At 36.8% G+C, this 25,738-nt stretch overlaps 5 protein-coding genes across 5 annotated transcripts; 4 read left to right on the top strand and 1 right to left on the bottom strand.

Moving 5' to 3' along the window:
- The first annotated feature begins 809 nt into the window (after positions 1 to 809).
- Positions 810 to 1,724, top strand: LOC144453202 (sulfotransferase 1A1-like). Its single transcript, XM_078144479.1, has one exon. The coding sequence runs from the start codon at positions 810 to 812 to the stop codon at positions 1,722 to 1,724; it is 915 nt and encodes a 304-aa protein (XP_078000605.1).
- A 656-nt stretch (positions 1,725 to 2,380) lies between these two features.
- On the top strand, positions 2,381 to 4,645 carry LOC144452999 (sulfotransferase 1 family member D1-like). The gene is made up of 2 exons (XM_078144253.1): positions 2,381 to 3,702; positions 4,628 to 4,645. Exon 1 carries the CDS (start codon positions 2,425 to 2,427, stop codon positions 3,340 to 3,342), a length of 918 nt encoding a protein of 305 aa, XP_078000379.1. The 5' UTR covers positions 2,381 to 2,424; the 3' UTR covers positions 3,343 to 3,702; positions 4,628 to 4,645.
- A 385-nt stretch (positions 4,646 to 5,030) lies between these two features.
- LOC144453201 (sulfotransferase 1E1-like) lies at positions 5,031 to 6,029 on the top strand. The gene has a single exon (XM_078144478.1). The coding sequence runs from the start codon at positions 5,031 to 5,033 to the stop codon at positions 6,027 to 6,029; it is 999 nt and encodes a 332-aa protein (XP_078000604.1).
- Positions 6,030 to 10,782: 4,753 nt separating this feature from the next.
- On the bottom strand, positions 10,783 to 14,157 carry LOC144453200 (metabotropic glutamate receptor-like). Its single transcript, XM_078144477.1, has 2 exons — positions 12,130 to 14,157; positions 10,783 to 11,253 (listed from the first exon to the last, which is right to left on the bottom strand). The coding sequence occupies exons 1-2, from the start codon at positions 14,155 to 14,157 to the stop codon at positions 10,783 to 10,785; spliced, it is 2,499 nt and encodes an 832-aa protein (XP_078000603.1).
- Positions 14,158 to 16,017: 1,860 nt separating this feature from the next.
- Positions 16,018 to 20,248, top strand: LOC144452972 (zinc finger protein 593-like). The gene is made up of 3 exons (XM_078144206.1): positions 16,018 to 16,290; positions 17,002 to 17,064; positions 19,002 to 20,248. Exons 1-3 carry the CDS (start codon positions 16,097 to 16,099, stop codon positions 19,141 to 19,143), a joined length of 399 nt encoding a protein of 132 aa, XP_078000332.1. The 5' UTR covers positions 16,018 to 16,096; the 3' UTR covers positions 19,144 to 20,248.
- The last annotated feature ends 5,490 nt before the right edge of the window (positions 20,249 to 25,738 follow it).

Raw genomic sequence — 25,738 nt, 5'->3', positions numbered from 1 at the left:
AGAAGAAACAACACACTCAAGTACTTCTGCATAATATGTGTATTTTGAACAAAGCAATTTGACAGTGTGTGTAAATGACCAAAATAAAAAATAAATTTAAAACAAATGGGCAAATTTATGCAAGCGTCTTTGAAAGACAAATTGTGAGTACCATTATCACAGAAGTATAGGAAATACCAAATTGAACCGTTAACCCGAGGAAGGGATTTAACATTTTTGAAGGAAAAAGATCCTTCAAGTGTTCTTCTTTGTCTTATAATATCAATAAAAGCAAATAAATACAAATTTAGAAATATGTTAAGACTGTAACTTGTAATCGTTGGTGGCGCCCGTACAATCCAGTGATCTGTGCTGAACCAAATGTGATGCGAAGCGCAACTAGAAAAGTATCACCACATGAAACGTCTCGACAGTGTACCTACAGAACTTACTAGTACAGTGTATGTGTGATCAGTCAAAGGTATGGATGTTTGTTCAGTCTATCATCAACAAGGTCATAAAACCAGACACCTCTTAACGGCAATGTCCTAGACGTTAATATTTTATCATTTTTCGTTGCGTATGCCGTGGGGAGAACGATCACTGTGTAATTAAAATGTGTAAAGTAAACTATAGACTGCAGTTTGTGTTGCAACCCTGACCTTTTTTTGTAGTTCGCGCCAGGGTCGCGCCTTCTCTTCGCGCATGCTCATTGCAAGGGCTCAGTTTCAGTCCAGTTACTGTGCTTATAGGTTACAACGATTTCGCCTGACTTCCTGGTAATTAGGAAATTATCTCGACCACAGGTGAACTCAATAAGTGACCCCAAGATGCCGTATTATCAATATGAGGGATTCAACTTTGTGGAAGGAATGGAACCAAAAGAATTCCTGGAACAGCGTCGAGCAACTCACATAAAAGTGCGACGTGACGATATTTTTGTAACCAGCTTTCCAAAGTCCGGTACGTCATGGGTTCTGCACGCCTTGTTGACTATGTATGATGACTGGGGGTTGTTAGAACTCAGGGATCGAAAGATTGCACCTATGCCCGATTACTTCTACAGAATACCAGAGGCTCCTGGGATTCTTGGTGAAGCTACTAAAAAGTTTCTTGATACCGCAACTGAAATCCCATCACCTAGGCTTTTCAAGACGCATCTGCCCCCATTTTTATTTCCGGGTGATTGGCAAGAGAAGAGGTGTAAAGTTATCTACATATCCAGAAACCCGAAGGATGTGTGTGTGTCATCTTATTATTTTTGGAATGCTATGGTTGCGAAACTTGGAAAGGAGATGGACTATGTAGTTGATACTGCGTATCCACCATGGGAACAATACGTCCAAAAGTTCGCCAATGGAGAATTCAGACGGTGGTTACCACATGTCATAGAATGGAAGAAATTTGGACTAGAACACAACGTCTTACACGTCACATACGAAGATCTCAAGAAAGACATGAAGTCTGAATTTAAAAAAATGGCAGATTTTCTTGATCGACCGTTGTCATCTGAGCAACTCGACAAAGTTGTAGCTAGCTGTAGTCTGGCAGAGATGAGAAAACACGCTGTAAAGGAATTAGATTTCGATGATAAGGGATATGATTTTAAGATGAGTGATTTCTTTAGAAAAGGAAAGACGGGAAATTGGAAAGATCATTTCACTGTTGCCCAAAGTGAAATGTTTGATGAAAAAATTGGTAAAAGTTTGGAAGAAGCAGGAATTGAGTTTACATACGAAATCTGAATAACTGTAAGAGTGGAGTTACAGAGATAAAAATAACGTTACAGCTGTTATTACATTATACATTTATGTCGTCAGATCATCATCAACTTATTATTCAAAGCACGCAGCCTCCTCCCACAAACTATTTTTTAAAAAGGAGAACACATTATAATACGGTCACTCGAGGACATGGTCGTTAGCAACTCGAATCTATTGAAATCGCTATTTATTTTTAGCGTTGACTGTACACTGAAGCTACCTACCAAGTCAAATGACATTGCTATAACCTATACACTGCTGAACTACATGGAGTAGGCTATTATTTTTGTTAAATCTTGAATTGTGCTTATTTCCTTCTATGTAAAACATAACATGAATATTCATGAGATAATTTTCAAATGAAACACCCTTTTAAAAATTTAATTTAGGCAAATAAATAAAGTCAAAAGTTGCCATATATACATATGGTGACAAATCATTGGTCCCACATCTGTTGTATTAACTTGAATGTACGTTTATGTTAATGTTAGCATGCCGAGAAGCAGTATTCATGTGCATGACCATTCATTTGTTGTATCGGAATAGTGTAAATGCGAGTACGTGATGATATGTGTCTGGTTGGTGCTTCCGTTGTGTGTACGTCGATATGTGGGGTGTATGCTGGGAAAAACGCCATTTTCGTTACAACGACCAGCAACAGAACTCACTACGTAAAAACAAAATGCAGTTTTACCAATACGGCGGATTCAACTTTATGCACGTGGTAGACTCCAAAGAATTCCTGGAACAACGGCGAGCAACTCAAATTCAAGTGCGACGTGATGATGTTTTTGTAACCAGTCACCCAAAGTCCGGTACGTCATGGGTTCTGCATGCCTTGTTGACTATGTATGATGACTGGGGGTTGTTAGAACTCAGCGATCGAAAGATTGCACCTATGCCCGATTACTTCTACAGAATACACGAGCCTCCTGGGATTCTGGGTGAAGCTATTAAAAAGTTTGTAGCTACAGCAACTGAAATCCCATCACCTAGGCTTTTCAAGTCGCATCTGCCACCATTTTTGTTTCCGGTAGACTGGCAAAAAAAGGGATGCAAAGTTATTTATATATCGAGAAACCCGAAGGATGTGTGTGTGTCATCTTATTATTTTTGGAATGCTATAATTGCGAAAATGGGACAGGAGACGGAAGATCCAGATGATGATGCGTATCCACCATGGGAACAGTACGTACAAATGTTCGCCAATGGGGATATTTTCGGGCCGTGGTTACCACATGTTGTAGAGTGGAAGAAATTTGGACTAGAACACAACGTCTTACACGTAACATACGAAGATCTCAAGAAAGATATGAAGTCTGAATTTAAAAAAATGGCAGATTTTCTTGAACGACCGTTGTCATCTGAGCAACTCGACAAAGTTGTAGCGAGCTGTAGTCTAGAAGAGATGAGAAAACACGCTGTAAAAGAATTAGATTTCGATGACACGGGATATGATTTTAAGATGAGTGATTTCTTTAGAAAAGGAAAGACGGGAAATTGGAAAGATCGGTTTACTGTTGCCCAAAGTGAAATGTTCGATGAAAAAATTGGTAAAAGCTTGAAAGAAGCAGGAATTGGGTTTACATACGAAATCTGAATAACATTAGGGGTGTCGTTACAGAGATTAAAATAATGGTACTGTTATTACATTATACATTTATGTCGTCAGATCATCATCAACTTATTATTCAAAGCACGTACAGCTTCCTCCCACAAAACTAGACCAAACAGAGAACACATTATAATATGGTCACTCGAGTTCAGAACATAACATAACGGTTGCTAGCAGCTTGAATCTATTGAAATCGCTGTGTATTTTAGCATTGACTGTACGCTGAAGCTACCTCTACCAAGTCAAGTGACATTGCTATAACCTATGTGACACTGATGAACTGCATGGAGTAGACTAACAGTATTTTTGTTAAGTCTTGAACTGAACATTCCAGTGATCGTTTATGTGAGTTTGTTTTCTAATACAAGCAAATGTCGTGTGACTAAAATTACATTATGTTATTGCAAACCGTTACATGCGAAAAAAGATTGAACTGGATTTTTCCCCAACTAACATCAGATGTAAACTAATTGCCCTCTGAATGACCTTTCGGTTAGTTCCTTAACCCAATATCAGATTCGTATCTATTGTATTACATGGTATATTGCTTACAGGGGATTGCCACTCCAATGTACAGTCCTCAATAGAAATGGCGATTCATGGTTGAATAATGAATATTCTTAATTCCTGGGTTGCCGGTGGCTGAGTGGTTAAACCACTGCCTCTTACCACTGCGGTCGGGGTTTGAACCCATTCAGGGTTTTATTAAATTTACCACGCTGTAAGTAAGCAGATTGTCGTTCAAGTTTCCTCAGGGTACTCCGGTTTCCTCCTCCATTAAAACTGAACCCATGAGGGATGGCCCTCACTTGACTTCTTGGTTGACAAGTATGAATATACTTAAAGGGACACAGGCTGTGTTTAGACGTTTTTTGAACGCATATATAAGAAAGATTTGATGACATAGTTGTTCGTATGTATCAACAAACCTAAGAAAATCCCTGTTATTACATGAACAACGCATGGATGGTTGGTAAAGAATTAAGTGGCATGTCATGGCTACATGAATCGTTGTAAACACTATACTTGATTAGTTTAGCCATGGTTTTATGTAATAAAAGTATTTTGTATTACTATCCAAAGGAAAAATCGTCTAAGCCCAGCCTGTGCCCCTTTAATGACATATCTAGTATAAATAAAGATTATTATTGTTAAGAAATAAATGTGTTTTCATAAACTATGGGTCCTGGAGATTCATTGTATAATTTTTTATCACCTACAATTATATGCGATTTCATAGAAACATCAAGTTGATCTTGTGTCTTTACAGGGTATCTTTGACGTGGGCCATATTGCACCATGGGAGTCAGCAGAAATGATTATTCATGGTTGAGCAAGGAATATTCTTAATTCCTGTTTATTGCCTTCTATGTAAGACATAACATGGATATTCATTAGATAATTTTCAAATGAATCACCCTTTTATAAATTTAATTTAGGCAAATAAATAAAGTCAAAAATTGCCACCAATGCTTGGGAGTACATATATACATATGGTGACAAATAATGGGTCCCACATCTGTTGTATTAACTTGCATGTACGTTTATGTTAATGTTAGCATGTCTAGAAGCAGTATTCATGTGCGCATGACCATTCATTTGATGTATCGGAATAGTGTAAGTGCGAGTACGTGATGATATGTGTCTGGTGGGTGCTTCCGTTGTACGTCGATATGTGGGGTGCATGCCGGGATAAACGCCATATTCGTTACAACGACCAGCAACAGAAGTCACCACGTAAAAACAAAATGCAGTTTTACCAATACGGCGGATTTAACTTTATGCATGTGTTAGACTCCAAAGAATTCCTGGAACAACGGCGAGCAACTCAAATCCAAGTGCGACGTGATGATGTTTTTGTAACGAGTCACCCAAAGTCCGGTACGACATGGGTTCTTCACGCCTTGTTGACTATGTATGATGACTGGGGGTTGTTAGAACTCAGCGATCGAAAGATTGCACCTATGCCCGATTACTTCTACAGAATAAAAGCGCCTCCTGGGATTCTTGGTGAAGCTATTAAAAAGTTTGTAGCTACTGCAACTGAAATCCCATCACCTAGGCTTTTCAAGACGCATCTGCCCCCATTTTTATTTCCGGTAGACTGGCAAGAGAAAGGATGCAAAGTTATTTATATATCGAGAAACCCGAAGGATGTGTGTGTGTCATCTTATTATTTTTGGAATGCTATAGTTGCGAAAATTGGCAAGGATCCGGAGATGGAACATCCATATGATATTCCGTATCCACCATGGGAACAGTACGTACAAATGTTCGCCAATGGGGACATTTTCGGGCCGTGGTTACCACATGTTGTAGAGTGGAAGAAATTTGGACTAGAACACAACGTCATGCACGTCACATACGAAGATCTCAAGAAAGATATGAAGTCTGAATTTAAAAAAATGACAGATTTTCTTGAACGACCGTTGTCATCTGAGCAACTCGACAAAGTTGTAGCTAGGTGTAGTCTGGAAGAGATGAGAAAACACTCTGTGAAAGAATTAGATTTCGATGATAAGGTATACGATTTTAAGATGAATGATTTCTTTAGAAAAGGAAAGACGGGAAATTGGAAAGATCATTTCACTGTTGCCCAAAGTGAAATGTTTGATGAAAAAATTGGTAAACGTTTGAAAAAAGCAGGAATTGAGTTTACATATGAAATCTGAATAACTGTAAGCGTGGAGTTCCAGAGATAAAAATAACGGTACAGCTGTTATTACATTATACATTTATGTCGTCAGATCATCATCAACTTATTATTCAAAGCACGCAGCTCCGCAGCCCCCTCTCACAAAACTATACCAAACAGATAGAGAACACAATACGGTCACTCGAGGACATAATGGTTGCTAGCTACTCGAATCTATTGAAATCGCTGTGTATTTTGGCATTGCAATTGATTGTACACTGAAGCTACCTACCAAATCAAATGACATTGTTATAACATACGTGACACTGCTGAACTACTGGACTAATGATTTTTTTTGTTACATCTTCAAGAATTGAACATTCCAGTGATATTTTATGTGAGTTTTTCTAATATAAGCAAATGTTGTGCGACTAAAATCACATGACGTTATTGCAAACTGTTATATGCGAAAAACAATGGACTGGATTTCTCCCCAACTACTATCAGACGTAAACTAAGTGCCCTCTGAAAAGCATTTCGATATGTTCGTTAACCCAATATCAGAATGTGAAATTCCTAGCTACTTTCACACATGACATATCACTCAATCAAAGGTGAACGCCACACCAGGAAATGAAGTAGTTTTCATAAACGATGAGTTCTTGAAAGTCATTTCATGATTTTACATCACCTACAATTAATTGCGATTTCAGAGAAACATATCAAGTTGACATTGTGCTTTTATTAAACACGCTGTAAAGGAATTATATATATGGGTGAAAAGGATTCCTTTTTGCAAAGGAAAGATGGAAACCTAGAAAGCCCAGTTCACCTTTTCCCAAAATTAAGTGTTTGGTGAAGAAATTGGTAAAAGTTTGAAAAACGTAGGAGTAGAGTTTACGTACGAAATCTGATTTGAACGTTGATATGTATAAACCACGTTGTTATTGTCGTGATTTGCTCTTATTCAAAGCAAGCGGTCTCTTCCACTAAACCATGCGATACGAGCTACTAGCCTACTCTCACTCGAGAACACAATAAAGGTGATGGAAGGGGGTTGGGGGATAATCGCTATCAACTCACATCGACTGAAATCTAATAGTAGACGACTTCATATTGAAACTGCATATATATATATATGTATATATATATATATATATATATATATATATATATATATATATATATATATATATATATATATATATATGAGATAAAACGCTTGTGTGTGCGCCATCAACGCTGTAATGCCATACGATACGATACGATATATGAAACGATGCAATGCAATTCAATGCAATATAAAATAATACAATGCAACACAATATCATAAAAAAAGCTAATTCGATGGCATTACAACGTGCCTTCTTCCAATAAATTGCGTCATCAAATTGGTGATATTAATGCTAGGTTTGAGTTCTGCCAACATTAAGTGATGGGTAAGCACAGGTTCAATACTGTATATTAATACACATAAAAGAATAACACCCCCTCCCCCCAAAATGAATACATACATTATATATATATATCAAATAAAAACATTGTCCAAAGTCAGCATGTGTCTCTTCAACCTATATGACATCTTGTATTTTCAATGTTAGTGTATTTACAGTGAATGAAGCAGATAATTACAATATTTTATTGATACTCCTGCAGTAACTATGATATATCTCATATGTGTGAACGGTTGACTTAATCAGTACTTTAAAATATAAGACAAACTGCAGCAGGGATGAAATTTGTTGTATAGTATTTATCAATGAACAAAGAATTATGTATAGTTTGAGGACGAGGTCATAATGTCAATTTTAAATTGGACACAACCTCTTTCTGTGTAGCATAACCCTCATAACACAAAATTAAAGAAACGGTCGATCACTTTGATGACAATGTCGATAGAATGACGGTATATAGAGCTATGAAGGTAAGTAGAGCGAATCGTGTATCTTGATTAGTTTACAGTGAGATGTTCTAAGGCGTTGTATCGTTTAATTAATTGCATCAGTACGTACATCCACATTCACATACTGTGTGTCCCAGTCACGTCTGCAAAACTCCAAATGATTAAATGCGTCATAGAAAAGAAGTTACATGAAATATTCAGCATATGTTTAATTAACTCCTGTATAATTTAGGAAGGCTCCATCAGTTAAAATAGATTGTTTGCCCGCGTCCTTGAATTTCCCCAAAACCTACAAGGCAGACGGGGAAGAAAACAAACACAGGATAAAAACAATGCCAGCATGTATGTCATATAAAATTCACATTCCTGTTGATTCCTTTTTCTGTTTGTACCTAAATCTACTACTCTGGTGAAATAGAAATGATAAAATTGATTGTGTTAAACTGCTTTTTAGAAATATGTGTAGTTATTTGAAGGTATTTTAACAGTCTTCTCATTTACAATAGTATGAAATACGGCCTTACGTGGAAATTTTGAACAAAATGGTTTTCTAAATATACTGACAACCCTACTGGCACGCGGACGGCAAACAAAGAATTTAATTAAGGGCGCCTAAATCTAATGATAGAAGCCTACAAGATAAAAATCGTAGTATTAGTACAAGCATCGCTACAATTTATTGTCTTCGAAGACATAGAACATTGCTACATTTCATCGTCTTCGAAAACAAAATTTATATCACGCTAGCTTTGCCACGTTTCATCGTCTTCGAAGACATATATCATACTAACATTGCTACATTTCATCGTCTTCGAAGACAAATATACTGCTATTGTTACATTTCATCGTCTTCGAAGACATATATCATACTAACATTGCTACATTTCATCGTCTTCGAAGACAAATATACTGCTATTGTTACATTTCATCGTCTTCGAAGACATATGTCATACTAACATTGCTACATTTCATCATCTTCGAAGACAAATATACTGCTATTGTTACATTTCATCGTCTTCGAAGACATATATCATACTAACATTGCTACATTTCATCGTCTTCGAAGACAAATATACTACTATTGTTACATTTCATCGTCTTTGAAGACATATCCCATACTAACATTGCTACATTTCATCGTCTTCGAAGACAAAAAGTCTCGAATAATAGCGGTGACCTTGCTTGTTTGTGGCAATTAGGAGTAACACAAGATACATGGCAAGAAACACTTAGCGTCAATAATTGATCACAGCAAAAACACCAGGATCCCAACAACCAACTGCGTTTATTGATTCTTAAGAAGTTGATTATGTTGCTAGTGTACATACAGAACAATTTACTACGTGCACTGACATGCCAAACGTTAAAAGATTTAAACGTGTCATGCAGATATAGTAAGAGTGCAACACTAATTTGCATTAGAGACAGCCACTTTCTTTTCTTTTTTTGCATCACTGATCTTTTATACTTGATTTTATTTTCGAGGGTACTTCACAAGTCAACGCCGTACATTTCACAGTTACACTTTCCTACGTTGTTCTGTTAGTAATCTTCTGACTAAAGATCTATCTGTTATAGGGTGGAGATGATAGGTTAGGTCAAGTTGAGAGATAAGTTGCCTAAAACCATTTCATTATATGTGTCTACTCTGAAATCCACGAGTTTTTCAACAGTGTGAAGACATATTCAGGATTGCAATCACATATGGATGAAAACACATTTTTAAGTCGAGTATTTGCGACAGAACAGTGGTACATAGAATGATATTATCAGAGAATTGATATTAAAATGTTAGCTAGAGAAGATAAGATGTAATTGCATAGGAACAAATTAAATGAAATATTGATAAGTGTAACAGAGAGAGAAAAGACCATGTCTGCCTTTTGTCATAAAATAGCTAGCATAGGTTTTATGAGGTAAAAAATATACATTATATTTTGACTTGTAGGTAAACGGAAATAAGCTAGCAATTTCGTAGGCTACCAGCTGATCAGACTATCCAATGTGCACATTTTCTTGGTAAATGAGAAGGTTAGATTATTGTATTGACTTAAGGTTAGTGAAGACATACTTTTATTATCCACGAACTAATGGAAATTCATCTTGTGCACCAAACAAAACATCCATTTTTTAAAGATAAGACAAACTTCGTTTACAGAACTCAATATACATAATACGTGTGTAATGATTAAAGTACGTGTATTGAATAAAATTGATTTAATTATTAATTAATGTATGACCAATCCAAACGTTTCACAGCTCACAGCGGATGCACTTTATAATGTTCATTCTGATTGGTTAAAAAACAAAGGCAACAAGTGAAGTACTTTATAAGGTTCATTCTGATTGGTGAGAAAACAAAGACAACAAGCACATCTGTTGGCTGCATTGTTAATGAGTGATAAAGTAAATGTATGTTATCCGATCAGTGGTGACCTTGTAAGAGCTTCATATCACCCCCTACACGGATCGGGTTGGCCTTGACTGAATGAGACATACAAAGCAACGATCGTCCTACAATGTATATACATGTACATGTATGTAAAGAGGCATGTCCAACTGTTCCTTTCAAATGAGAAAATAAGTTTCTGTACTTCCAACATGCTGTACCGTGTGTTATTAATCCGATTCAGTTGTTTACTTTCCCTGTTTGTAACAGGTCCCGTTCGTCCACAGTCTGATGTCAGCAGTTGTAAATCATCCCCAGTCTGAACGAGACAGTCACATATACATCAATTGTAACAATGTATATAGATCATTGTCTGCGATAGACCATCAAATGAAACAAGCAAGTGTATCAGTTCTGACTGCCGATTCTGTACACCCAAGTTTCCTCTGCTGTAATATCGCCAATACCCAAACCTTAATTTATTCCTTGAACCACATCTCAGGTTGTGGGTGCAACCCTGGAGGATGTGCTAGCCTGAGGATGATAAACAGAGCTTATCACTCCAATATTGACGTTGGTGTTTCTTACAAAATGAACGACATACACTTTGGGAACGTAGAGAAACACCAAAGCAATAGTTGCATTCAACATGATGGCGAGGGACAGAATTACAACCCGCATACTACCGTCATTTATTGCGAAGTAAGTAGGCATAAATGCTAAACTAACAACAAGCGTTGTATACACACACAAAGCTATAAACTGCGACTCGTTGTAATTGTCCGGTAAATGTCTAGTTTTTACGGCATAGAAACAACACAGAGCGATCAGAGTTAGGTTGTAGATACTAGATGTTATGATCTCTGAAGTCGGGATGTTACAAAGTAATTCCACTGTCCTATCGGAGGCTGATTTCACTGCCACTACTCCAGTTGGTTCATAGATGACGAAAACCACACTGATGATAACCTAATGTGGACAACAACAGTATTAATATGGTAGAGATAGATAGATAGATAGATAGATAGATAGATAGATAGATAGATAGATAGATAGATAGATAGATAGACAGACAGACAGACAGACAGACGGACGGACGGACGGACGGACGGACGGACGGACGGACGGATGGACGGACGGACGGACGGACAGACAGACAGAGACACAGACAGACAGACACACACACACAGACAGACAGACAGACAGACAGACAGATTTTATAGGAACCATATCTATTCACTGTACAAATTATCAAAATATTAGCAAATACGCATGTCTGTTAGCCATCATTTACATAATAATCAAAAATATACAATATCAAATAGCTAGTGCAATATTTGACATATAAATATTAATTAAATTTCTGATATTTATTATCATATGGTTGAAGATGCCTTGGGGACCAAATTCCCTGAAAATCGATTGTAATTCTGTTGCAGTGTCTCTAATTCAACCTTGCCAAACAATATCATGAAAGCTTTGGCTTTCATCGTCTCTCTTTTGAAAGAAATCGACAAATTTAATTTTCACTGATATATATATATATATATATATATATATATATATATATATATATATATATATATATATATATATATATATATATATATATATATATATATATATATATATAAACACAGTATACAGCGGCCATTTTGGAAAATCCAAAATGAATTCAATGTAGTATTATTTTGACTTCTAATTTGTACGAGACCTGTATTTTTTTCTTGATTTTCAAAACCGTAACAGTTTAAATTAATGAATGTGGTTAGGAGAATGGTTATTTGCAGTGTAATCATAAAGTTGTAGCAGTTGGGTGTAAAAAATGTACTATAAATACAATACCTGTGTTACGATCAATATGCTGGCAATAGCTACTTGGGATGTAGGACTTACAAGTCGAGGTGGTTTGGTCGATTTTTTTCCTGCCTTGAAGATTCGATAAATCCGATTAACTTTGATAAATAACGGCGCATAGAGGAAAATACAGCTGAGAGTGAAGCCAAGACGACACATAACGCACGTGACATAGTTAGGTTTCCCAATGAATATATACACCATTATGTAACATAGTAGAGCGCCTATTAAAATCATGACACTCAGCTCACGACTTGAAGCTTTGATCAGAGTCTTTTCTCGGTGTTTGATGTATAATGCGGCAATGATACTCGTAGTCACTGTACCGAAACTAGCTAATGTCACTAGACTGATCCCCAACGCATCGTTCCAATGTAAATATGTAGACGGCATAGGTTCGCACGCTGTGAAGTTGTCGTTTGGCCACCACAGGTCAGGACACTTATCGCACTTGGAACCATTTATTGAGATTTCGTCTTCATCACATTTGAAACACTCCCAGCAACAAGGTGTGACCCCGAACCTTTGGTAGTATCCAGGTAAACATGGCTCGCTACACCGTGACTTTGGTACACCAGTATCGTCTACAGGTAGTCGCCAATGTATGGAGTCATTATGGACTTCTAACTTATCAACATCTTTGCGAGCGTCCCAAGAACCAAAAGTAACAAAATCGTACATATTGTCTTTCTCTTCCAAAATCTTGAAGACATACTTTCCTCTAATATCGCCATTTGAATCAAAACTGATATGTCCAGTCTCACCTTCGAAGTCGACACTTTTCAAATACTCGATGGTGTCTTGAGCTGTTATATGGTCTAATTCAGCACAGGGTAGAGAAGCGTCCGAACAGTTGACCCTTCGCCAAGATTCTAACGCGTGTGCGAACGTATACACTGCATCGATGACTAACGACACAAAACTGGTCTCACTGAACCCTGCGATATAAGGATCTTGGAGGCATGAATTCGACACAGTACAGTTCAAATAACTACCCCAAAATGATTCAAACCATGGATTATCGTAGTGGGTTGATGGAGTGAGAGATTTGAAATACTTTTCAAATTCTGGAACTTCTTGACTATAAAACCTGATGAAGAATCCACCGACAGCAGCATGTAGGTTGCCATAGAGATGTAAATTAGGTCCCCAACCATCGCTGCCAATCCAGATAAATTCACTCGTAGCGTTAACTCTGCGGACAGCTTTCAAAAAGAGATTTGCATGAAGTGGAATAGAAAACACCACAACGACCTTTGCGTTGCTGTGTTTTCTTAACGTTGTGACGACGTTACCGAGTTCTGCATCACTATCAAATCGAGATACCTGCAAAGATGCAGCGACGCAGATACCGCGTTTGGCCACTTCTGCTGTGAGGAAATTTATACCGTTCCTTCCATAGCTTTCATCGGAGTGGATAATTGAGATATACGTCCACCCGAAATGTAATATCAAATCAGCGATAGCCTGTGCTTGCATTTTATCGGGTGGTACAGTCCGAAGAAAAAAGGGAAAGCGTTTTTTGTCACTGAGCTCGTCACTCGTTGCATAGTAACTAATTTGTGGAATGTGAAGCAAATTTAGTATTTTATTGCTTGGTATTGATGTTGAACTCCACTCAGCTCCGACGACCCCAACGATATTAATTTCATCACTAACCCCGGTATTAACGTCATGACAACTCAACGTACGATGTGATAGCGACATAGCGATGAACATGGCCATTTCGTCGAATCCACAGTCGTCGTACATTTGGTAACCTATTGTAATATTCGGCAAGATGTCACTCCTCTGATTAATTTGATCAACAGCAAATGCCATGGCTTCCATCTTCAACAGTGGACCTAGTTCGCGTAGATCTCCGCACTCATGACCACCGTCATATTCGTGAATAGAAAACAACCCAGCTAAAACAATATCGCCAGGCTTGGAATACGTTTGTGTTGTTGTGTCCGGTAAGTGTGTCGCAGTACATGAAGTAATTGCAAAGAATATCCAAAACAACCAAGATGCCATCTTCTTAAATTTCTCTTCCTCCAGAAAGATTTTCGGATGTGTGAATCGATTCAAAAGTCACCCATGCAATTGTAGATGACACGAGCTACTAACGGAAATATTCCCTCATTATATTGCACTGACAAAATGTGTGTTCTTCGGTTCGCTGCAACTATGTATAATGTATTGATGTATTCAGGGTCTTCTCAGATTCTCGCACAACCGGAGGGATATTTAAATTCAGTCCTTAAGGCCATGAGTGATTTAGAATATTGGGATACCAATTACGTGATAAATAATTCGAAATCGCGACCGATAGAGTCGAACGTGATGTAACCATGGGAACCAGTAACCACAATATACTGCTACCAACCTGAGTAGATTAACTAAATTAAAATATACACAACCCGTTTCACATTAGTGTTCACTCACTCTGTTTGATACAGCCAAGCAGAAACCAGGAGGAACTACACTTTAAAATGGAAAGATTAAACAAATATATTTTTGCGAGATTTTGTAGATTCGGGCATCAAAACACTGACGCCCTTGTGTCCGTCCGCGTCTACATGTAGTTGCAATTTATTGCGATGTTGTAGAATGTCCATTTTATGTGTGGTTGTATCAAACAGAGCCAGTGAACACTAACATGAAACGGGCAGTACGTTTTAGTTCATGTACAACATGTTGTTTCTCTTTCACTTTAGAATCATTATTTTTCATTATGCTGTATATATTTTAATACATTTCCATTGTGACACGTTCATGCAATCATAAACTTGCATGCTGCAAGGTATATCTATATGTCTGTGTGTGCATTGTTTGTAGCTATCATTTCAAATGGTTTTCCGATTCATCATCAAATAAATATGAAAATGAAGTATATAATAGGAAATGTTATCCATCACATCCACCCACCCATCCATTCCCTGAATTAATGAATTTCGCGTTCTCGATTGGTTTTAGCATCAAACTGAACTAGCCCGATCTCACTTTCATATATAACCCACCCCCGCCATCCCCTGTTTAACGATTGTTTTATTTGTTTAGCGAAAAACAGAACTCAATAGCTTTTCAGTACTAGTATATATACATGCATGACCGCACAACCACCCACGCGCATGTACATGTAACCCCCCCCCCCCCCAACCATCACCAAGTACAAGATCTACTGTCACAGTGCAGTGTCACGAATTTCATTTTCTCGGCTTCAGCGACAAGCGGAAACAGCCACTTAGCATTTATAGCTAATTAACTTAATTAAAAAAGTCTGTTGTATTAGTGTTAGATCATAGTAAGGTATCTACCGTGACGGTACTCTGGAATGTAAAAGTGTGTCAGAATTTATCACCTGAGAGTGACGTGGTTAAACGGAATGGGATAGGAAAGAACCTAATTACAAGTCCCACTAAACCTGAAAATTTCAGTCATCTGCAGGCTTGACAATAATCTTCAATGACACTGTATATGTATACGTACTTCAAGTTTAGTTATAAATGTTACTAACATTCAAGTTGCTATGTTTTTATTGTCTGGTGCTACAGAAATTTAAGAATTTAAGACAATTGGTTTATTTCAATCATTTTTAGTGGTTCACGTAAGAGAAAACGTAACTATATTTGTAAGATTTTGGCGAGGCAGACGATAAAATGTCAGCAGTAATTTGTCCCCGTACCTTCAGTCACCGAAAGGACAAGCTACTCAAGTTGCTGTCTGTGAATAGATTATTTATTTATTTGTTTTTAACACGGTTCCTGTGTTCCCCGGTGTTATATTTCTATACTTCGTGAATCAAACAGCGCCACCAACGACAACTAAAATAACACAGTGAAGAGCAAATAACCCACAAACAAATATAAATTGTACATACGAAAACGTGGTTTGACTTCCGCATTCGACTGTACAGCAAATTTGACGCTGTAATTTATAGGTAATATCGCACTTTGTATAAATTTTACTCGAAATGGGGAGACTGGCAAGAAAACGTCATCATAAAGGTGATACAAAGGTCCAGAAAATGTTCAGGACACGGCGGAAGACGAAAGATCTAGACCAGATTGACGAAGACATGAAAACAGAAAACGCCGACAAGCTGTTGAACCAAGAGATAGACCATGATTTACCAGGGAGTGGACAGAATTATTGTCTCCATTGTGCGTAAGTAGAATTTTAACTTGTAGAAGAATGGTTATTTGTGGCCGTGGATTCTGATCGGACGTATGCTAGGGAGTCAACCCAGGCTTCACAATTTTTAGCGTCCTAAACCCACACAACTAAATACACGTGTGCTGCCTGTAGAAGGACGAGGTTGTCACTGATTGGAAAACATACAAATACTCATTAACAATACAGCCAACAGATGTGCTTGTTGCCTTTGTTTTTTAACCAATCAGAATACACCTTATGAAGTGCTGCACATTCATTATTTGTATTCATTTACTATTGTTGTTAACATGCTAAACTACTAGTATGTCATGTTGTTATGCAATATCTACAACTACATCCAAGCTAACCCCAAATCATGGTTAATCTCTTACTTATACACAGTTTACTGTTGTCTTACAATAGGGAACTTGCAAACCCATCATGTTGAATGTTGCATCATGGGAAATATGACAATAAATACTAATCAATTAGCATTGTAAACAATGTTGATATTGTTTGTAACCACACATAATCAATTCATAGTTGCCCTGAGAATTGTGGGAGGTTAATTTTATCAGTAGCTCCAGATAAGGTTTTATGATAACCACAGATAATCCCATAGTCCTTTGCATCTGAGCATGCTCAGTCTGGATTGCAAGTTAACTAAGGTAACATGTCTATGTCAAGAGTTTTTTACTGATTCTGTCCATTTTCTCTGTACAGGAGACATTTTGTAGATGTCAGAGCACTGAAGGAACATTTTAAAGGTCGACAACATAAAAGGAGGTGAGAGGTGTTTATGTTTTGCTATTAGTAATGTAAAGTTGGTGTGTAAAGTCAACTATAGCAGAGGAATTACTCAGTGACTAGCATTTTGCTAGCTCCGTGCCAATCTGATTAAAATCTGATGTAGTCAACTGGGCACGATTTCTTTATTCACCTCTCTTTGCTATAATGTTCTTTTTTTGTTAGTTGAGTTGAGTTGAGTTGAGTTGAGGTGAGTGGGTGGGTGGGTGGGTGGGTTTGAGTGAGTGAGTGAGTGAGTGAGTGAGTGAGTGAGCAGGGTTCTGCCAAGCTTAAGAGTAGTTCCGGTCTCTAATTAATAATTCATGCTAATTTGCATATTTAATATTCATGAATAAATTAATGGTGCACTCAAAGTACATGGAGTATGAGCAAAGTTGCCAATGAAAAAGATAAAACCAACATTTCTTTCTCTACAGATTTATAACTCTAATCTCAATCTTTGCACATCAATTTTTTTCAATCACAGTTTTTGATTAGTTTTCTAAGAAAAGCTAAAGTTGTTTCAATCAAACTGAATATCCAAAGACAACTGCAGTTTCAAAACTCTAAAAAGTTGCGTATTTCCACACATACGCATTGCGTTTAGATGAAATCTCATGATACGTGAGACCTCGCGATAGTTTGTGACGTCACCACCAGCCATTTTTGAAATTATGTGTTTTCATCGTCCTGCTATGTACGATGTCAAACTACTTAGTAAAAGTGTTTTCAGAGTAAAATTGAACAGAAAACTAATGATCGGACACAACGTCAACACTTTATAAAAAGGTATATGAGGCTGAAGAATGCTAGTCGGAAGTCTGCAGTATCGTGTTTGCCCTGTAATTCTCACGTACTGTACTGTGTACATGTGGATATCAATGTATAGTGTCAGTTCACACTTCGTCTTTATAAATAGTCCAGTATTTGTCATTATTGTAATTAATGGTCATCTACATTGTTCTTTTCTCAAAGACATTTTAATACCTCATTATCTTTTAAATCAATGCGACCATGTGGGCAGAAAATGAAAGTACAATTATTAAAGTGAGTGTGGGGGTTGATGGTAAACCAATTGTGACACTTGAAGGTGGTGGTCGGCAACCTTTGAGTGGGGGTCGCCAAGACTGAGTCCCGGACGCTAGCGACCGGTGCCGACCGGCGTCAGCAGATCCCTGAGTGAGTGAGTGTGCGTGTGTGTGTGTGTGTGTGTGTGTGTGTGTGAGTGAGTGAGTGTCTTGTTCCTACATCTGACACAATACCAGGAGTTCTTGTAAAAATGTTGAGTGCTAAATGGTGTACTCAATAATGAGAATGTGTCCTATGCCAAAACATATATGTATGGATAGAGTACCTCAGAATGCTATGATTGAAAAGAGCATGAGTGCAGACAACGATGCTATTGTTATTGTTTGCTGGTTCACTCTGTTTCAATTCGAACATTGATTGATGTGTTGTAAGATGGATTCTGGTTGGCTCAACAGAAGTACAAGATGTGTACATGAACAACTATGGTGTTGTGTCATATGTAGGTACAAGGCACTCACAGAACAAAAGAGAGCAAACAACATTACAAGAAAGGGGGTAAAGAAAGAAATCGTGCCAAGTTTACTACATCAGATTTTAATCAAATTGGCTCATAGTCTAGCTACTAGACCTCATGCTCACTAGTGACCTTCGGTTGCCTGCACAGTGAGAAGAATAGTTTATTGAGCAGAATTGAATGTACATATCAATGAGTTTTACACGTACTATATATTTCAACCGCATAACTTTCTTACCTTTAATTCCTGCGTTACTTGAAGCTTTACTTCATTAGTATGTATTAATGAATGAATGCAAATTTGTAGGTTGCAATGAGTAAAGTCACCATTGTTAGGGAAGGAAATACTACTAACAAGTCTAATATTTTGATTAATGTATGTTTGAAATTACAGAATGAAAGCTCTGAAAGATGAACCTTATACTCAAAAAGAAGCTGAGGCAGCTGCTGGAATGGGGAGTTATTATGTGGCAAAGACACAAGACATTAAAACACAGTCACTGGAACAGAAACAAATGGACGAATCAGAGGACTAAATACTGAAATACTAGACACATTAGGATATAAAGATTGTTTTACACCTGTTAAACCTAATGACAGACCAATTATATTGTAGAGGCATACATAGGATCTGTTATGGTATGAAAGTATTTATATTAGGCCACATTAGACACAATTGCTTTACATCTATTACACATCAGTGAAACTCCAGTCAGAAGTGTAAGATCAGTCACAATGTGATAATTTCCCATATTAAACATAATTTGCCAATTTTTAACTCATCTGTCACAGAAGTGAACCAACTACAGACCAAGGTATTATAACAACATTGAAAGTACCACACATGACATCTGTATTTAATAATAATTTGACATGACATGAAAAGCAACATTGATCAATGAGATAAAAGCACTTTTGGCAACATTGTATGTTACTTTCTCATGATTCACATCAAGATTTGATTCATTAAAATTCACATAAATATAGTCACAAGATGCCATACAGGATATTGACCAATCAGAAACAAGCACCAGGGCAACATTTTAACTATTTTATGCTTCATACAAACATTTTGATGGGTTAAAATATGTCATAAGACAGCAGATGACAAATGAACCAACTTTGATTAAGATTTATTGGGAGAAGAAAATCTTTCATCTCTTCACATATAGGCCAACAGGTCATTTGAAGAAAGACTTTCATTTCATTTACAAAAGCAACTCAAATGCTACTTCTGAACTACAAATGTTATGTAATAATGAAAATGCCAACAGGTGTTTTGTGTTTTAACATTTCTCATTATTCTCTGTGTGTAGTGACAATTGACCTTTTTTAAAGACATTTTACTTGTTTAACTGAAAAATACATGGGAATAATGTATAAACTATAGATCAGAAAAAACTCATTTTATGAAATGTTCTTTTAGAAAATGGTGATTTTGATCATTTTCTTGACCATATTAGGGACCGACTCATTAAGAACGGTACCGTAAAACGGTCGTGGTTTGCGACGATGATTTGGAGCACCACTGAACAAATGATGGTTGTGGTATTATGGCAACCTGAATGTAAATCCCATATATTTTGGTCTGAATGTGTACAATTTAGCATCTGTGAAGTTTGTACAAACCCGAACAATAAATACCAGTGAATATATTTCTAATTATTTGTATTAATTTTATATGTACATGTATTGTCTGGTGAAATGTGACAACCCCCCCCCCCCCCCCATGATGTCAGACCACAGGGGCCTGAAATTGGCCATATTTGTTTAAAATGTTTTGTAAACAATAAACAATTTTTGTAAAGAAAAATTAAAAACAAAACAATTCCAAGCCCCTGTGGTCTGACACCATACTTCAAAAGAGATTATAGTATTACTTGTTATATCATCACTACAATGGTATTGTGACTTACATACATTGATGGTACAGTTAGCTTAATCAATGTTTTTTTTTTGTTTTTTTTAATTTCTTTTTTATTTGCGGGTTCTCTAAAACTTTACAAGTCTGTATAAAAGGAGTACAGAAACTGAAATGCAGGAAATACAGTTGTACATGTACTTTGACAGGGATGGGGAAATGATTTACACTGTGAGGCCTGACCATTTGTCAATAAGTTTTCCATATCTGTCATTTCTTTTGGAAATATACAGTTCAGTCTTCATTGTCATTTTAATATTCAAAATAACTAAGTTTAAGCCGGGATGGTAAAGTTTTCTTAAGTTTGCAGTCAAAAATTGTCAAAAAAAAAGTTTAATCAATGTTATCTGTTCAAATTTCACAAGATGTGACTGGAGTATTAGTTATTTCCCTCAGACAACCAACTGCAAATTCATTACTAATACTTAGATCACATTCAACCTGAGGTCAATTTTATCCGTAAGTTGTCCAGTACCAGGTTGAAATTGTGATCATGTTAGTGGTGCTGGTGTGAATCCATCAATCAATTTGATCAAATTTATTATAGCACGATATATGGTATGTACAGCTACACAAATATAGTAAACCTAGATATTTTCACCACCACAAAATTTTGCGATTTTACAGTCTTCAGCAAAAGACTAGTTTTTACTAATTACCAGACTGGTATATTGTGTTCATGTACAAGAAGACACTTTAATCACAACTTATTTTTGCGTTTTCTTCCCCAAGATAAGCGCCCCCCCCCCCCCAGCAAAATTAACGAAAATAAGTCTTTAGCAAAAATGTCCAGGTTTAGAGTATGTTCACCCATAGGTGATTCAATACTGTTCAGTGTGTATAATAAATACAATTCATTCATTCATTATATCTAACAATACAGTTGTAAATAATGTTCCAATTGTAGCTAGGGCAGCTTTCAAGTAGAACGTCACTCCAGGAAATAGAGAAATATGGTCATGAACTTTGTGTTCTAGAGAGACATGTCATGGTTTAATTCATCACATACAAGACTATATTACACACAAGTTCAAAGAAACATCAAGTTGAAGTTGTCTCTCATTTTAGGATCTTTCATATGAACCACGTTGCATCATGGGAGTCAGCAGAAATGTTTATGCAATGGTTGAACAATGACGTTGTCACTGAAGGTAATAGGCTCTCAATGGTTATGACTATTCAAGTTATCTCCACCACCACCCCCACCCCCACCCCGCAATTTTGTGAAAATGCTTATGTTTCCTGTAGTGGGCTTTCCCTTTACATACTACCCATGATTGATGTTACACACCACACTTCAAAAGAAAATAGTAAAATTCCTCATCTGTTTTATCACAACATAATCTATATACCCTAACCTACATGTATATATGTACACACCAAACGTTTTTTCCCAAAGTCTACATTGAGAATATAATCAAATAACCGGATGCTAGTATACAAGCGACAGTACTGTTTTCCCCCTGGTTTTGCAAATAGGAGAAATTGGTAATTAAAGACCCATCAAAGCCTGAAGTGAATGGACAGTTCTAATACCTGACCGTTGATATGCAGTACATCAATCGATTTTGTGCCTTGGTGAGATACAAATAATACATGCTTTACAGTGGAAACGTGACGACATCGAGTTACGTGAAAGGAGTTTGAGGGCGCACTACCAAAATTTGCGGCTGAGGAAACAAATAGATGCGATAACATATTAGTTTTGTTCAACTGCAGATAACATACCATTTATTAAAGATGGTAAAGGAAAGTAACTAATATATTGCGAAGATCCCAAAGGTTCAAATCAAATTATGGTTAACATTTGGTTGAAAAAGGTTTCTGGAATGCACAAAGTATGATGGAAAACTTAGTAATGCACTAGAAAGTAGTCCTATCTCGTATTAGCTCGATTGGATGGTAAGAACCTGCAGGGTATTAAACCAGTACTAATTAAAGTTACACTAACAATAGTAAGAGTCGAGTCACAGACACACACACTTACAATGCAACCAGACTACACTAATTGCAACTGGCCATGGGATATATTTTTATATCAAGTATTAATCCAATACTAAAACTTAGTCAAATGTATAAAAAATGTATCTGTTAACTAGTGGTCAACATTATCTGTAGGTGTTGTGGTGACAAGTTTATATCTTGGGCGAAAGCTTGGTTTTCAACCGTTGCCATGTTAAAACTGCAGTACATGGAGTATATAACTAGTAATATATTTCGATCAGACAACCACAATATATCTATTCACAGACAAATATTTATAAAAACAATGTTACCCATAAGTGTAGCAGTAACATATTAAAATCACGATCGTAATTTCATGATCGCCGTTGAGGGCGCTGGTTTTTGGGTGCGGACCCAAATATTTTATTCGATTTGATTTATTGAACTATGTCATGTTTATAGCTAAAAAGGTGGTTCAATATTGATTAGGTGTACTCATGATTACGAATAAATTATTGTTGTTTAGGCCAAATAAAACAAGTTGTTTGGTTCCGATTTCCTAACCCCACCTAGTTTTTCACGCCGACCCTAAACTTTTTTTACGTAGTCAAGAAAAATAATAATAAAAGCACGAAAATCGTGAATTCTCGCAAGAAATAGTGGGTGCGGAAACTCTGACATCAACTTAAAAGGACAATATAAAACTATTCTGTAATGGCTGTACATCTGATAGGAAGAAATAAACAACATAGAGACCATTTGGAAAATAATGGAAAACCTGAACTAGACACTCACACATGAAAATAAAATATAAGTGAAAAAATCTACCCACCCCACCTGTTTTAAAGCTGAATGTAATTGGAACCACGCAATTTTTTTTACGTCTTATATTATAACAAAACACTTTCAAAAGAACGTTACAGGTTGCAGCCAGTACAAGTTTAAATAGTTGATCTTTACAATGCGTTCACGCTCGATTTATTGTAATAATGATAGTAATAACGATTAATTATTTCCAAACTTTATGACCTAACGATCCAATTCAGAAACACAGAAAGGACAAAGTCACTGCTGATAACTAATGTGTGGTAACATGACAATTTAAGAACATTTTACAATATCCACATTGTTATCTGAGTTTCTAAGCTGTAGAAACAACGCACGTTTTAATATAGTATGGCCTGTTATAATTTATGAGGAGACTTAATACTAGGGTTAAACTTAGCCCACTATTTTTTTTAGTGGTCTGAGGGTTAAGGTAAAGCACGTCCATAAAGTTACATAAATTTACGAGTTTTGCCAGGCCGTCAACCAGTTATCTCATTACTTAGTGAAGTTGAACTCCTTGAGGACAACGCATTGCAGTAAATGAATCAAATTGTTAATTGATTGATACGTTTGTTAAAACACGGTGTAAGCTTATTTATTGACAGTTCTTTCCCCCTATGTTTCATACCACGTTTTTGTCGCCATATCGCATAGACCGGGATTGTGCTTTGGAATAGAGTTGTTCGAATTCGATATTGACACCTTGGCGTCTGACCTTGCCCACTTTGCAAGGTACAATGATGACAACCTGTGACTTCCACATCTGATTCATCAAGTTGTTGATGAGAGAATATCTTGCTTAGAGTCAAGTCGTGTGTATTCTGGATGCTAACGTGGTTTCTAACTAAACCACGTCTGGTCCGAAAGTCCCTCAATCAGCACAAACACCATAATCCCCATACAAATTCGAAATGATGTTCGTTTATTGAGCTCGTGTGCTATATTATGAGACTGTCCCTGACAGTATCTTAAATACAGAGTGCTTTTGTTCTGGTTCGGGTCATCGAATAGCACCGATAACCATTCAAACGTGTCATGTACAACTGATTCGGTGTCCATCGAGACTCAGACGTTCCCCACACACAAAAAAACACAGCGCAGAATAGATTGATGATCTTAGCCAACGCACAAACTGTGACAGTGGTACATGCAGGAATACAATTAGAGCCATAGAACAGTAACAATGTGTTTGGCAGAAACCCATTAGTTCAGACGTAGGTAAATGGGCCTAACAATTGAAGATTGTTAGTCGCTATATCAACAGTACATAAACAGGTATAAAGAACTTCACTGAACTAATCCTTAACTTGACAAGGGGCAAAGATTATCTGAATCGTGTTCACTGACTATGAACAATCCTTCATTTATCTAACCGCTTCATATATGAGTGCCCACTGGTTCTTTGGCCTTTGTGAAATATTTACTTCATATCTTGGCAAGGGGGATTTTTGAGCCGGATCTGACTCGAAGGCTAGTAGTCTACTTACAAGGGAACACACAGTAGTCAATAGTTTATAACTGAAATCACGAGAATGTTTTGAAATACACATGAAAAATGTTTTGCAATTGCTGGTTTCAGATTTATTAGTATGATTTATTTTATAAATATAAATTTGTCTACCAATCATTCAATTATGGAAATTGCAGCCATTATACGCACGTACACGATACAATCGAATCCAGTTGACTTGAAACATAATGCCGTCTGTCTCAACCAAAATCGTACTAATATAACTGATTCTTTTTATCACTGTTTGGCTTGACAAAAAAATGCATGTGCTATCTTAGCAGATCGTCGCCAAGGTATATACATTGCAACAATGTATATTTTATGAGGCATGTCTGTTGATTAACATATAACATTTTTACACCAAGTTTTGGTATGTCAGAAAATAATATGTAACAATATTAATAACATTTTGTCGAGCCAGATGATAAAATGTAGCGATGTCAATAAGATTTGTATCGAGTCAAATGATAAAATGTAGCAATGTTAGTTAAGAGGTCTGTGGAAGCAGACTATTTGGTATACGTTCAATGATCATGTCAGGTCGGTAAAATATATTAGTCCTTGTATTACGACCAAGGGTTCTAGTTACGAGTAACGTTTCACCTGATCAGGTCTTAGTCTTTGCCAAACTGTCCTTTTGCTGGCTTTACCGCTATACTATACAATATAGCAAATGTCAGAAAGATCTTTGTTTAAATAACTAGCTAAAAACGACGATTTATTTCAACTTGAGTAAAACTAGTATTAGTGTAACAAAGTTCACTCTTATGGTTTTACTTCATGGAGGTAATGAAAGAAGCCGTAAACGATGACGTAGTCCAGGAGACATGGGGTACCAGGGTCTATACTAAGGTATTGTCCATCGAGGGGAACACAGTGGATGGACGTGTTGGAATTCAACTATACGGGGTGATAAGATAAGTTAGGA

This window comes from Glandiceps talaboti, chromosome 23, assembly GCF_964340395.1.
Source record: "Glandiceps talaboti chromosome 23, keGlaTala1.1, whole genome shotgun sequence".
Taxonomy (NCBI): domain Eukaryota; kingdom Metazoa; phylum Hemichordata; class Enteropneusta; family Spengelidae; genus Glandiceps; species Glandiceps talaboti.
This window is presented reverse-complemented; position numbering and strand designations above follow the sequence as displayed.

Coding starts and splice junctions, on each gene's coding strand:
- LOC144452972 (XM_078144206.1), top strand. CDS start 16,097: ATGGGGAGACTGGCAAGAAAACGTCATCATAAAGGTGATACAAAGGTC. Junction 16,291..17,001: donor AATTATTGTCTCCATTGTGC/GTAAGTAGAATT, acceptor TTCTCTGTACAG/GAGACATTTTGTAGATGTCA. Junction 17,065..19,001: donor GGTCGACAACATAAAAGGAG/GTGAGAGGTGTT, acceptor TTGAAATTACAG/AATGAAAGCTCTGAAAGATG.
- LOC144453200 (XM_078144477.1), bottom strand. CDS start 14,157: ATGGCATCTTGGTTGTTTTGGATATTCTTTGCAATTACTTCATGTACT. Junction 11,254..12,129: donor GCATATTGATCGTAACACAG/GTATTGTATTTA, acceptor TGTCCACATTAG/GTTATCATCAGTGTGGTTTT.
- LOC144453202 (XM_078144479.1), top strand. CDS start 810: ATGCCGTATTATCAATATGAGGGATTCAACTTTGTGGAAGGAATGGAA.
- LOC144453201 (XM_078144478.1), top strand. CDS start 5,031: ATGTGGGGTGCATGCCGGGATAAACGCCATATTCGTTACAACGACCAG.
- LOC144452999 (XM_078144253.1), top strand. CDS start 2,425: ATGCAGTTTTACCAATACGGCGGATTCAACTTTATGCACGTGGTAGAC.